Consider the following 14,631-nt stretch of genomic DNA (forward strand, 5'->3'; position numbering starts at 1 on the left):
CAACAACTCCCACTCCCCAAGATCCAGCTGCTGACAACTGAGAAAATCCACCCGCACATTGCCTATCCCAGTTATGTGAGATGCCACCAATAATTCCAAATGCTGCTCTACCCAGTGAATTAACTCCTGTGCTTCCTGAGCAACCCAACTCTTGGTACTACCTTGTCGGTTGATATAAGGCATCGCCGTGTTGTCCGACAAAATCCTTACCGGACATCTGCACAAGAGAGATAGAGACACGCAACGCAAACTGCACCGCTCTAGTCTCTAACCAATTAGTAGACCACTATACCTCTTCCGCCGACCACTGGCCCTGCGCCAATTGAGACTGGCATACAGCTTCCCATCCAAACAGATTGTCATTGGTGTTAACTACTATCTAATTCGGAATCTCCAAGTCCACTCCACAGACTAACTGGTCCCAACCAAGCCACCATGAGAGACTGGACCTGGCTATCTCTGTAACAGGAAGTGGCAGATGAAACTGTACTAACAACGGATTTCACCAGGAAAGCAATGCCCACTGAAGAGGCCTCATATGAGCAAATGCCCAAGGAACCAACTCGAACGTGGAAGCCATGAAAAGAGAACCTGCAGGTAATCCCAAACCCTGGGAACCGCTGTCTCTAATAAACTGCAAATCTGCCTCTGCAATTTGCAAATGCATTCCCTGGTGAGAAACAATTTCCCGATCCTGGCGTCGAAACATGCCTCAGGAATTCCAACACCTGAGTAGGGGTAAGATGACTGACAGATTCACTACCCAGTCCTGGAATCTTAACCGCTGAGGTACCAACGCCACTGCTTGTCTGCAAAGAACCTCTGACTTTGCTTGAATAAGTCAATTGTCCAGATCTGAATGAACTAGAATGCCCTCCTTCCTGAGAGCCACTGGCACCACAACTATCACTTTGGTGAAGGTCATCGGAGCAGTCACCAACCTGAACGGAAGGGCGCAAAATTGAAAATATGTCCCGAGGATCATGAACTTCAGGAACCTCTGATGATCCGGCAGAGTCGTTATATGCAAGAACGTCTCAGTCAAATCCAGAGAAGCCAAGAACTCTCCCTTTGCACACCGCTGCAATGTCAGAGCACAGGGTCTCCATCCGAAAAGAAGGAACTTTGACAGCCACGTTCGCCTCTTAAACCAAAATCAGGAAGGTCCCCCCTCCTTTTTTGGGACCACAAAATAAATGGAATAACTTCCCGTTCCCCGCTCCTCTACGGAGACGGGTACAATGGCTCCCAGCACCTGTAAGCAGTTGATGGTTTCTTGTACCACCTGCCTTTTGGTTACAGAAGTGCAAGGAGAGACCATGAACAAGGCCCTTGTGGGCTAGTACATTCTAAAGTGTAGCAAAACAGAGTCAACCAACCCCCTATAGCAGGCACAGAGGAATGGACCAGCCTTGCTTCATTGGGTGGACTTGGCTCCACCAGCACCGTGGCCAGAACCATCTCTGATCGGCTTTAAACCTAGAAAGAACTGGTTTCAGAACTGCTGCCTCCCAGTGCCTTGCCTCAAGGCTCCCCCCGAAGCCCTAGTCTGCCGAAACCACCTATTCACCCTAAAGCGAGGCCGCGTAGAACAAGGTTCTTTTCAGTCTTTCAGCTTATCCTGCAGCACTCTATGTCCTTTATTCTATCCCAGATGTTTCACAAGCTCCTCTAAGTCCTCTCTAAAAAGCAGTTTCCCTTTAAAAGGTAAAACTCCTAACTGGGACTTGTCCCCACCCCTCTTCTGGTCCTGTCCTTCCAGAAAAGAATCTACCTCTGGAGGGTCCCCCACTGGAGGCTCCCCGTCCTCCAAATTCTCCGAGGCCCCTGCCCGCAGCACCTGTTTGTGCAGACCTGCCAAGGACTCGCCGAATCCTCATCACACCAGTAGCCCGTGAAAACCTGGAACTCTCCTAGGCCACGGGCCCAGTGATCTTTCTTGCCTAGAAAAATGCTGCCCCACAGTTTTCCTGGCGAGATAGGCTTTGTGCATCAAAAGAACAAATTTCGAAGGAAAAAAATGCAGGATCATCAGGTTCCTCCCCCAGGAGACCCTCATCCTCCCCTTCAGAGTCCCCCGGGCTCCCCGGTCCTCCAGGCTCCAATCAGCCGGGGACAGCAGTGGAAGAGATCCCCCTCCCTCCCCACAGCCTCAGAAGCAGCCACAAGTGATTTCAAAAAGGCAGAAATTCTCACGCTAAATGGGAAGAATCCTGCTGCTGCACTCAAATTGCCCACAAGCCCTCCAGGCTCTCGTTGCCTCCCAGACTCTTTATCCATGGTTCCCGAGCCACCCTCTCCCCCAGAGAGGCAGCAGGAATAAACGCCGGCACAGGACAGAGGCAGTGAGAATAAATGCCAGCATGGGACAGACGTGCACGTATCGCCGCATGCAGAACAGCTACTGTCGCGCGGCATGACGCCTGCCTGATCGACCGCGTGCACCAACAGCCGCCCACAGGACTCCAAAGCAAAACAAGGCTGCCTTTCCACTCTGCTGCCCACCCCCACCCCCCCTAGGTCGATCGACACTAACAAAAAAAAAGAAAGAAACTGTTTCCATCTGCTGGAAGGGAGGCAAAATCCAGGAGTCTGGACTGATCTGGGTATGTACAGGGAACCAACCATTTCTTACCAGGGCGGTGTGTGTCTTCCCCCTCCCATTGCTAGTAATCACATACAGGACAGTTTCAGTTTGCACTACGCTTACCGGCACACTTAACTTTCCTATTCCCCCCTGTCAACTGCCAATTTTCCCACTGTTCCCCTGCTCCCTCTTTAAAACACACGAAGTCTGCCTCTGAAAGGCTTGACCACATCCTGCAGATCTACAAATAACCATTTGTAAAAGAGGCGAGAGAAAGTGTAAAAGGCCTATTTTAGGTAGAGACTAGCGCAGCTTTTGGTAAATGGTGTCAGTAACCACATGCTGAACTTTGGTTTACACTGGCCCTATACAGTAATGGAGTTTGTTAAATAAAAAAGGAAATTTGATATTTTAATCAGTAAAGCAAACCAATATGGGCTGTAAATTACACAGCACTCACATACAGCCAAACCAGAGCTCTCAGCTCTGAACAGACGTTCAAACTTAAGGCAGAGAGGAATTATATATTAAATTCAGAACCAGTGGTTCAATATGTTTATCAAGACTTCCAAGTCCGTGATTCGAATAGGAAATGAAAAAAATACAAATGTAAAGTCTTCTGGAGAATGAGGAGGGGTTTATACTACAGATGACCATCAGTCCAAGCTGTGTTTTCACACCTTTCCAATGTTCGCAGACGGGCAGCAGCCACGGCCAAGTTCATACACACAGCTGCTGAGGTTTCCTCCAGGCTATCTGCTTACTTAAACTGGTTATCAATCAGGGTGCCTTTCATCTTGGCCTTCTTGGCTTCTAGTTCAGCCTGTGGAAGGAGGAAAAACTGTAAGTGAAGTGCAAAAAATTCTTCCTGAACCGTAACCTGAACTGAATAATGTCAAAACTCTCAAAAAGCCCCTTTTCCAGTTCAACCTAGTCTTCTCTCCAGCTGCATCTTTGCCAGCTACTGAAGCAGATAACCTGAATTCCACCTTTCCATGAAGCATGTGCTCTTAATATCATGGGAAGACAAAGTTCACTTCAGGCACACTGATTCAGTTCTTAGAGGCCAGCACTAAATTTACCAACTTCCCCCCTCCAGAGACACCACCAGACCCCCTCCTCCTCCTCTTATTTCAAGGCACGTGACAATGAAACTTTACAGTTAAACACAGAGTCTAGGAGTTTGCTGGGGCTTGTACACTCTGGCTTTTTAGCTGGTCTTGCCCAGCCTGTCTCTTTATCCCTCCTATTTGGCCCTTATCGGAAACCCTTGCACATGGCTACTATATCTACGTTCACAACAAATAAGCAAACTCTCAACAAAAACTAGAACATGGTGCTCCCACTTGCAGAAACACCCTGGTCTTCATCAGGGGTCAAGGAAACATGCAACCCTCTGTAGTATCACCCGATCTCACATATTAAAACCATGTGCCGCCATACTATAGAGGGATGCACATTTCTTTGACCCCTGATGAAGACCCAAGGTGTTACTGCAAGCAGGAGCACCATTTTCTAGGTTTTGTTGAGAGTTGCTAAATACTTTGTTAGACTTTTGAATACTATTGTTTAAAAGTGGAAGTGTTAGATGATTTGAGAACTTGTGCTGCCTGCTACTGTTTGAAGCCCATGGTGGGCAAGAGACAGCAGATTCAAATTCACAGAACTATTACTGCAGTTCAGATAGTAGTTTCAAAAAGTAAAGAAATCATTGTAGTTCTAGTTTGAGCTTTGTTTCTACATAAACCGTCCTGTGGTTGAGCAGGCTGCAGCTCCCTACAGTTCCAGCTAGTGCTGCTCTTCTGCTGACAACAAGGGGTCATTGTAAGAGCAGAGCCTGGACTGGGTATCTCCCACCTGCAAAACTACATCAGAAGTACTCCTAGTTTTCAAAGGACTCTAGCATAGTTCCAAAGCTCTTCTCTGGGCAGTGCTCCTTAAGATGCCTTTTTCAGTGTCATGTAAAATCGCGGAATAATTCTCTCAGGGGTCACATGAAATGAGAAACTGGTCACCGCTAATACTCCTCTCGGCCATGCATAGGCTCAAGCAGGAGCCCCCGTGTCCTGCAGCCCCGAACCTGACACTGCAAGTTTCTGAGTGGAATTAATTTATGTGTAGTGCTGGGATTTCCCCCTGTGCAACTCAGAAGAACCCTGATCAGCACTGGGATTATGCACATTAAGGCAGTCATCTGAGCTCTGTAACATGCATGATGAACTGAGCACATATGGTGATCTTACTCCTGACACTCCTCCTTCCCAGGAGACACAGACACCAGCTGTGGATGTCTTTGGGGAGGCATGCCCCCTTACCGAGGGACACAAAAGCACCAGGCTGAGTGCATGTTGGGGAGGCATGAAAGCAGCAGGTCGTGCATGTGTTTGAAGAGGCGTGCCGACTTACCAGCTCCTGCAGCCTCCGCTTGCTCATTCCTTTGCGCTCCAGCTGCTTCTCAATGACTTTTGCATTCTGAGCATACGAGTCTGCCACCTCCCTCTGGGGAAACGCAAAGCATGTCACATCACACACTGCAATTCCAGGTGTGTACTCCAAGGTCACAAACACAGAGGGAATACAGGGAGAGGAAGAAGGGTAGCAGGAGACAAACAAGGCTGTGCATGCAGTCTGCGTCAATGGTACTCTATCCAGTGTTCACCACCGACATGTGAAAAGATGCTTCTCATTCACTTAAAAGCTGAACACAGCATGTTATTACTGGATAGAAGGAAACGAAGAGAGACACAGTTGGTGCTAACTTTGCCATTTTCTCTCTGACAGAACGACTCTCAAACTCATGCAATGAATTTCAGAGAAAGGGGGTGGGGAGAGAAGGAAGGGAAGGGAAAGGAAGAGGGAGAGCGCTGATAGAAAACTCACTGCTTCAATCTCTTCCTCCTCTTCATCTATGGTAGACACGGTGACAGAACTGAACTTGCCCATATCCTTGGTTCGCTTAGTCATCATTACCTAAGAAATAAACCACAAAGCTTAACAATGCTGTCTCCAGCGTAGAGAAGTTTCTTCTGACTCAGCGCTCTCCAGTGGAAGCTGCTGTGCTGCCAAGTGTGACACAGCAATTAGAGCAAAGACCTGTGAAACCTGCATTCACTCATCCAGCGCTTACTGAGTGACCTTGGGCAAATCATTTCTTCTCTTTGGGGCAAGATTATTCTAATCAGGTTAATCATAGAAACATAGAAATGACGGCAGAAGACGACCAATAGGCCCATCCAGTCTGCCCAGCAAGCTTTTACACTTATTTTCTCATACTTACCTGTTACTCCGACCGCTGAGTTCAGGGCCTTTATTGGTAGCTTTTTTATTCTAATTTCCTTCCACCCCACCACTGATGCAGAGAGCAGTGTTGGAGCTGTATCAAAGTGAAGTATAAAGCTTAATGTTTGAGGGTTGTAACCGTCGTATCGAGCAAGTTACCCCGATGTTTGTATACTCATACTGCTCAGATCAATGCCTTGTTAGATGTTGGCTGGATGTAAATCCTATTTCTTCATTCCCCCTGCCATTGAAGCAGTGAGCTGCGCTGGATATGCATTCAAAGTGAAGTATCAGGCTTAATTTGTTAGGGGTTGTAACCGCCGCAATAAGGAAGCTACTCCCGTGCTTGTTTGTTTACCCAGACTGTGCAATTCAGTCCTTTGTTGTTGTCTGAATATAATCCTCTTTTCTTCATTCCCCTGCCGTTGAAGCAGTGAGCTGTGCTGGATATGCTTTCCAAGTGAAATAACAGGCTTAAATTGGTTCGGGGTAGTAACCGCCACAACAAGCTAGCTACTCCCACGCTTATTTGTTTACCCAGAATGTGAAATTCAGTCCTTGTATCATGTTAGCCTGGGCAATGCCCACTGATGCGACTACATAAATAATAAAACAGCACATTACTAGTTTAAATGGCCATCAATGTTGGGCAGCAATTTATTCATTAACATTTCAATTTGTAATTTTTAAAATTCCAATTTTTTTGGGTGGGGGGCAGGCTCAGGAATTCATTACCAGAGGATGTGGTTAAGGCAGTTAGCATAGCTGGGTTTAAAAAAAAGTTTGGATAAATTCCTGGAGGAGAAGTCAAATTTATGAACTGAGAAGACTTAGAAATAGCTACTAATCATCACTGTACAATAGCAGCATGGGATCTATTTATTGTTTGGGTACTTGCCAGGTACTTGTAACCTGGATTGGCCACTGTTAGAAACAGGATACTGGGCTTGATGGACTCCCAGTCTGACCTAGTATGGCAAGCTCTTATGTTGTTATGCTTCTTGTGACTGATGCTTGCAGACTGCCAGAAGGAGTTCTAGATGCCCTGCTGCCCCAAGGGTAAGCTTCTCAAGTGTTATTACTGCTCCTCCAGTGGCCTCCCTCTCACAGGGTAGAGGGATAGATCACCTATCCCTCTATGACTGGGCAATTCTAACAGACTGGCAGTATTAGCCTGGCTGTCCAGAGCTCACCATGACATAACAGTGCATTCATAGCATACCTTTACTTCTGAGCGTTACACACAAAGAAACAAACCAGCTATTATCTTCATTTAGATTATTCCATGTGTCCCTGCACTGGGTTTTCAAAAAACATTGAGACATTAAATTTACAGGAAGTAGCTCAGCAGAGAAGCAACGGGGCTAATCCACACCATCAGCATCTGAAACTCAAACAGCCACCAATGCGCTCCACTTACCCACATGCTCAACCCCAGGACTCGGGCATTAATAGACTATGCGTAAATTCGTATAAACCAACTCCCAGCACACAAGGAAGGTGCTGTCTGACCAGCTTACAATGCAAGTGCTTTGTGTCGGCACTACCCAATTACATGAAGAGTATCAGGGCTCGCTCAGCTTTTTATAGATGCCATTTGCTTCCACAGGGAATAAGTTCTCTTTTACTCGAGCAGCAGCTTGGAAAGTGGCATGAGGTGTAGCGCTAGCCCAAATGTCTGACGACTAGCAGTAATACAGCATCCTTATTTACTTACATGTAAAATTATGGTCTCCTAGCTTTATGCACTGTGATTTCATTCTGCCAGTACGGAAAGTGGTAGCTTATTGCTTTACACTCCCTCCTCTGACATCAACACACAGTCAGAGAAATGTGTAACTAGCAGAATGTACTCTTCTGACACACGGGTTACTACCCAAGCAGACCATACCTTGCCCTCAACGTAAGTATTCATAAAGTAACAACATGCACTGACCTTCTTGGGGGGGTCTGGCTTCTGAGTATAGATATTGGTTTTCCCGAATCCCTGACCAAACTTGACCACAGCTCCATTGGCAATGAAGGTGACTGGGGCATTGTTCTGCTGGTGCTGGTAAAACAGCTGTAATCCACACCTGGAGATGACAGAGGAGAGTTAGCAGTTCTGCCATGGGGACATGTCTTCTTGGCACTCATTGCCCAGAAGCAGCCCAGAGCTCAGGAACCACCCGACCTCTAAACAAACAGAAGGAAATGGAGGTGCGGCAGATAAAATGTAAAATCCCTGACTTCTACAAAAGTGCAACAATGAATAAATACATAAAAAGGACATCCAATGCCACACTGGGATGGAGCACCACAGACTGTCTGAGAACTCATTTGACCTATCAAACAGCAAACTCACGGACATATAAAGCATCAACCATACTAATAAAAAGAATATTTCAAAACATCTTTTAATTAAAATCTCAATACTTTTTTTAATTTACCAAATACCAATTAAATATTTCAAATCAGCAAATACATCAACCACCACCCATTAATTAAAATTAATATGGATTAATAAAATAAATCCGCCACTCTCCACACCTGAGTATTTTTGATTTCCAGTCACCCTGAGGTTGCCCTGCATTAGTGGAGGGAGATATAGGGTGCATAAACTATCTTCTCTGAAGAGATTAGGGCTGTTCAGCTTGGCGAAGAGACGGCTAAGGAGGGATATGATAGAGGTTTTTAAGATCATGAGAGGTCTTGAACGAGTAGATGTGACTCTGTTATTTACACTTTCGAATAATAGAAGGACTAGGGGGCATTCCATGAAGTCAGCAAGTAGCACATTTAAGACTAATCGGAGAAAATTCTTTTTCACTCAATGCACAATAAAGCTCTGGAATTTGTTGCCAGAGGATGTGGTTAGTGCAGTTAGTGTAGCTGGGTTCAAAAAAGGTTTGGATAAGTTCTTGGAGGAGAAGTCCATTAACGGCTATTAATCAAGTTTACTTAGGGAATAGCCACTGCTATTAATTGCATCAGCAGCATGGGATCTTCTTAGTGTTTGGGTTATTGCCAGGTTCTTGTGGCCTGGTTTGGCCTCTGTTGGAAACAGGATGCTGGGCTTGATGGACCCTTGGTATGACCCAGCATGGCAATTTCTTATGTTCTCTCTCTCACATGCAGAGATTCTCTCTCACACACAGGAAAACTGGTTCTTATCTGCTAATTTTTGTTCCTGTAATACCACAGATCAGTCCAGACAAGTGTGGTTTATGCATCCCTACCAGCAGATGGAGGCAGAGAACAAAAATTTTGGTAGCAGGTAAGAACCAATTTTCCTTTCCTGTACATATCCAGAACACCACTTTTGGCAAAAAGGAAAGAACCAGGAGTAAGGTTACCCTGTCCTCCACAATACGCAGAAACGGATCCCGACAAGAAAGTGCCTGAAGTTCAGAAACCCGCTGGGCCGATAGCCACTAAAAAAAAAGTCTTCAACGTCAAATCCTTCACTGAGGACAGTCTTAAGGGCTCAAAGGGTGTGCTGCAAAGAACCCGCAAAACAATTTTGAAGTTCCAATTCGGACACACTTTCCGAACCGGAGGCTGCAGATGCTTAGCCCCCTTCAGAACGTGCACAACATCGGGATGAGCAGCCAAAGACCAACCCCGGACTTTGCCTCGAAGACAAGTCAAGGCCAACACCTGCACGCGAAGCGAGCTATAGGCTAAACCCTTAGAACATAAGAACATAAGAAATTGCCATGCTGGGACAGACCAAGGGTCCATCAAGCCCAGCATCCTGTTTCCAACAGAGGCCAAAAACCAGGCCACAAGAACCTGGCAATTACCCAAACACTAAGAAGAACCCATGCTACTCATGCAATTAATAGCAGTGGCTATTCCCTAAGTATAATTGATTAATAGCCATTAATGGACTTCTCCTCCAAGAACTTATCCAAACCTTGTTTGAACCCAGCTACACTAACTACACTAACTACCTTCTCTGGCAACAAATTCCAGAGCTTTATTGTGCGTTGAGTGAAAAAGAATTTTCTCCGATTGGACAAGCCTTGCTGAAAAAAGGACAAAATGTGGGGGTCTTCCCACCCACAATGGGTCCAAATCCTGTTGAAGACACCAGGACTCAAAAACCTTCCACACTCTACCATATGCCAACAATGAAGGCCAGTGGAGATCACTGATTCCGAATATCCCTTCAGGCGCAACAGTCGCTTCTCAAAAGCCAAGTTGCAAGACAAAAAAGTAATCCTCCCGATCCAAAAATATGGGTCCATGATGTAGTAGCTCTGGCAGATGAGCCAATCGCAGAGGCCCATTGATCGCCAGATATACCAAGTCCGCGAACCAAGGACAATGAAACCACTCCGGTGCCACCAGCACCACGGTCCTGGGGTACACCTCTATGCGCCTTAACACTCGATCGATAAGCGGCCACAGAGGGAACACATACAGCAGAATCCCGATCGGCCACGGGCATACTAGGGCATTGAGACCTACCGACCTGGAATCCCTTAGACGACTGAAGAATCTTGTCTTTGCATTGACCCGTGTTGCCATGAGGTCCAACTGAGGGCACCCCCACCTGGCGCAACAGTGATTCCAGGCTTCCAGGGACAACTCCCACTCCCCGGGATCTAATGTTGCCTGCTGAGGAAATCCGCCTGCATGTTGTCCACTCCCGCAACATGCAAAGCTGCAACCCCCTCAAGATAATGCTCCGCCCACCAAAACAAAAGGTGAGTCTCCCGAGCAACAGCACGACTCCTCGTTCCTCCTTTTCCGACTGGCGGCCACTGTTGTCGCATTGTCGGAAAACACTCTCATCATCCCGTCCCTGGACTATCGGCAAGAACGCCTCCAGGGCTCTGAGTACCGCCTGCGTCTCCAGGCGATTGATCGGCCAGGATGCTTCCACCGCTGACCAAAGCCCCTGAGCAGACCAACAGAGGCACACTGTTCCCCAGCCTTTGAAACTGGCATCCGTGGTGATGACCACCCAGGTCGGGGGCTCCAAATCCACTCTTTTCTCCAGATTGCTCCTTGATAGCCACCACGAAAGACTGGATCTGGATTCTCTTAGTAGAGGCAATGGCAGGTGATACTCCACCGACAAGGGACTCCACCTGGACAACAGCGCCCTTTGCAACTGCCACATGTGAGCAAAGGCCCACGGAACCAAATCCAACGTGGAGGCTATGGAGCCCAGAACCTATAGGTAATCCCAAACTTAACAGAGACAGATTCAAGAGCCACTGCACCTACGCTCGAAACTTCTTCAACCTGTCCGCGTCAGGAACACCCATCCTTGACTGGTACCGAAACAAGCACCTAGATTCTCCAAAGAGTGGGATGGAATCGGTGACTTCGCAGTGTTGATTACCCACTCCAGAGAACTGAGGGTGTGCATCACGGGCTGAACTGACCAGCCACACTCTTCCTCCGTCTTCACCCAAATAAGCCAAGCGTCCAAATATGGGTGAAACAGAAACCCTTCCCGTCTCAGGGTCGGCGCCACAACCACTACTTTTGTGAAGGTTTGGGGGATCCATTGCCAAACAGAATGGCAGAGCCCAAAACCAGACGTGACGTACCAGCACCATACAACAGAGAAACGTCTGATGGTCTTCCAGAATGGAAACATGCAGATAGGCTTCAGTCACATCCAAGGATGCAAGAAATTCTCCTTTTCGGACCGCTGCAATTACAATACAAAGCGTCTCCATCCGGAAACATGGTACTTGTAAATCCCAAAATAGGATGGAATGTGCCTTCTTTCTTCAGCACCACGAAATAAATTGAGTACATTCCCCATCCCTGCTCGCTCAGCAGCACCGGAGTGATGGCCTCTAGGCTTAATAATCCTTGCAGAGTCTGTTCCACGGCATCCCTCTTTCTGCGAGACAAGCAGTGGGACTCTAGAAAGGCCTCTCTAACCGGGCATGAAAATTCTAAGGCATAACCCTGCTTTACGACCTCCAGCACCCAATGGTCTGTCGTGATCTTGGTCCACTCCTTGTAAAGCCTGGACAACCTGCCCCCTACCGGTTCCAGTGAGGAGTGAACGGGGCTGGCTTCATTGTGGGGCCTTACTGCCTCTGGACTCCTGGAAGATTGGCCTGTGCCCCAAAAGGGCTGCTGGCAGTTTGATGACTGCTTCGACCCCGAGGAAGCAACCCTTCTACTGGGACAAAACCCCCTCGAATCCCGAAACTGGGATCTGGGTGGAAAAACCTTTTTAGAACTCTTTCTATCCTTGGGCAACCGGTTTCCCTTCGATTCCTTGAGGGACTTCATCAGCTGATCCAGCTCTCTCCAAACAACTCTCTCTTAAATGGGAGATTACACAGCTGGGCCTTGGACAACAAAATCCGCCAAACAATTGCGCAACCAAACAAGCCGGCGAGCCGACACCACCGAGACGGTTCCTCTGTGGGCCCAGCAGGAGAGGGAGACCCCCCTGCACTAGACTCGCAGCTGTCGAAGCATGGAAAGCCTTTTGCGTCTTTGACCCCCCCCCCCCCACCACGGAGGAGCCCTCTTCTGCACGCGGCAGATGCTCCATCCTTCCTGCCCGTGCGGCTCCGGCAACATTTGTCTTCCGGGGCCGCGTGGGCAGGAAGGAGGAGGAGCACCTGCACGTTTAGACGTGACTTTTTCTTCGGGCCGTGGTGACGTGAGCTTCACCAGGCCCTTCCGATCTTCCTGCTGTGCGTCCTCGGCACAGCCCAGCCCAGCCGAGCAAAACTTCACTGCTCAGCCGCCAGTGGGATGAGGTCCACCGGCGGCCGCATTGGCTCCCACTTGCCGGTGTGTCACGTGCACCGGGCTTGCGCGACACACCGGCACACTGCAGGCGACACACCAAAGTGTCGCGACACACACTTTGGAAAGCTCTGCTGTATATAGTCAATCTTAAGGATCAGTCTTGTATGCCAGATTATATCTGATGGTCTTTCCTTGTATCACTATCACGGTACAGACTGTCTCCGCTCTAATCGCGATCAGCTGGAGACAGAGAAATACTGAGGGACTGCAGGTGGCACTCTCAATTATGTAGCAGTGATCCAAAGTTTTTGTTCTCTGCCCCCATCTGCTGGCATAAACCCACTTGTCTGGACTGATCTGGGTATGTACAGGAAGCACACTTTTTTTTTTTTTTACTCCGCTCACACACATGCTCAAGCCCATGAACACAGTCTCTCTCACACACTCGCTCGCTCTCTCTCAGGCACACATATACAGTGTCACACAATCAGGCACACACGGTCTCACACACATGCTCTCACCCAATCACAGGCAGGGACTCGCTCGCATGCACGCACACTCTTGCTCACACACACGCACACACACACGTTCAGGGCCTCTTCTTCAGCTATCAGCAGGTTAGTGTCTGCTGGTGGCCAACAGGTCCTCTGTTTCTTTCTTCTTTGGCCACTGCTTGATGGGCTCCATGGGCCTCAGTATTTCTTCAAGCACCAGAGGGGTGGGGTCAATTGATAGCCGCCAGATGCTCTGTGCCTTCGGCCACTGCAGGATGTGTGTCCTATGTTTTGGGGGGGGGGACACATAGCGGGTCCTTCTATGTTTTGGGCGGGGGGTTTGCAATGGTCGTGGCGTATGTGGCAGCAGAAATCACATTTAAGCAACATAATCGCCTGCTGTCACGGGGCCAGTCTTGCAATAAGAACTACAGGATTGGTCCTGCAGCAGCAGGGGATGACGTTCACTTAAACACAACTCCTGCTGCCGGCTGGGGGAGTAGGGAAGGGAGGTCAATATAAGCTGGAAGACTGCATGGCTACACCTCAGCATCAGATCAGGTAGGGGTTTGGTTTATCCCTGCCCAATCCAATCTATAAAATTGGGATGGCAAAGCCATGTTTTTGCGATGGCACTTGCCATCCCGTAATAACACCTATGATTATTTAATTCTGTGCCATTATCAGCATAAAACTTACTGCAGAAAAAATGGTGGTTCCATCCCCTGCTCTCCGAGCTTTCTAATCTCTATGTACTCTGCAGTAAGCATGCTTAAAGGGGCAGGACTGCTAAACAGGACAGTAAGCAGACCTGAGGATTTCATTTCTTAAAACTTTAAATACTACTTGTAAAACATGTTAACCATGCAGTTGTACAAACCAAAACATACATAACAGACGACCCAAGAGGCTACAAAATATGCAGAAGATGATAGCAAATGCACCAGTTATACCAAGATTGAAGCAACCAGCGACTAGAGGAAAAGTTGTTACACCATCAAGATTTCACTGGAGGAGGAATAGCCTAGTGGTTAGAGCAGAGGACTACGAACCAGGAGACCAGGGTTCGAGTCCTGCTGTCGCTCCTTGTGACCTTGGGCAAGTCACTTCACCCTCCATTGCCTCAGGTACAAAAACTTAGATTGTAAGCCCTCTGAATGTAAACCGGTGTGATATCTCGACTAAGATCGAATGTTGGTATATAAAAATAAATAAAATAATAAAAATAATAATAATAAAAAAATAATATGGCCACATAGTCAAATCAATACCAGATTTAGTATTAATGAATGGTGTTGTTTGAATATCATCAGCATAAAATGATGCATGGAAGCCAGTGTCTTGTATGATGGTAGCTAATGAAGATAGAATCGAGCCTTGTGGGATACCAAAGGACAAAGATATTTGATCAGAAAGTTTATGGTCCCATTCTGCCTGGAAGAACAACTAAGTTTTGAACCAGGCAAAGAGAAGCTGAGAAGTGAGAAGTAAAATGGGATTAACAGTTTTGAATGTCATGCTCAAGTCCAAGAAGACAGTGAGTGCGTC

At 47.5% G+C, this 14,631-nt stretch overlaps 1 protein-coding gene across 1 annotated transcript in view; it reads right to left on the reverse strand.

Annotated features, from left to right (window-relative positions):
- Positions 1 to 2,979: 2,979 nt before the first annotated feature.
- LOC115094335 (UPF0428 protein CXorf56 homolog) overlaps positions 2,980 to 14,631 on the reverse strand; it is a 38,709-nt gene continuing 27,057 nt past the window's right edge. Inside the window, exons 4-7 of the mRNA XM_029607282.1 lie at positions 7,803 to 7,941; positions 5,468 to 5,557; positions 4,994 to 5,086; positions 2,980 to 3,410 (exon numbers count right to left, since the gene is read on the reverse strand). Coding sequence (XP_029463142.1) covers positions 3,348 to 3,410; positions 4,994 to 5,086; positions 5,468 to 5,557; positions 7,803 to 7,941 — 385 coding nt within the window. The 3' untranslated portion in view covers positions 2,980 to 3,347. The remainder of the gene's footprint in view (positions 3,411 to 4,993; positions 5,087 to 5,467; positions 5,558 to 7,802; positions 7,942 to 14,631) is intronic.

This window comes from Rhinatrema bivittatum, chromosome 6 (genome assembly GCF_901001135.1).
Source record: "Rhinatrema bivittatum chromosome 6, aRhiBiv1.1, whole genome shotgun sequence".
Lineage (NCBI taxonomy): Eukaryota > Metazoa > Chordata > Amphibia > Gymnophiona > Rhinatrematidae > Rhinatrema > Rhinatrema bivittatum.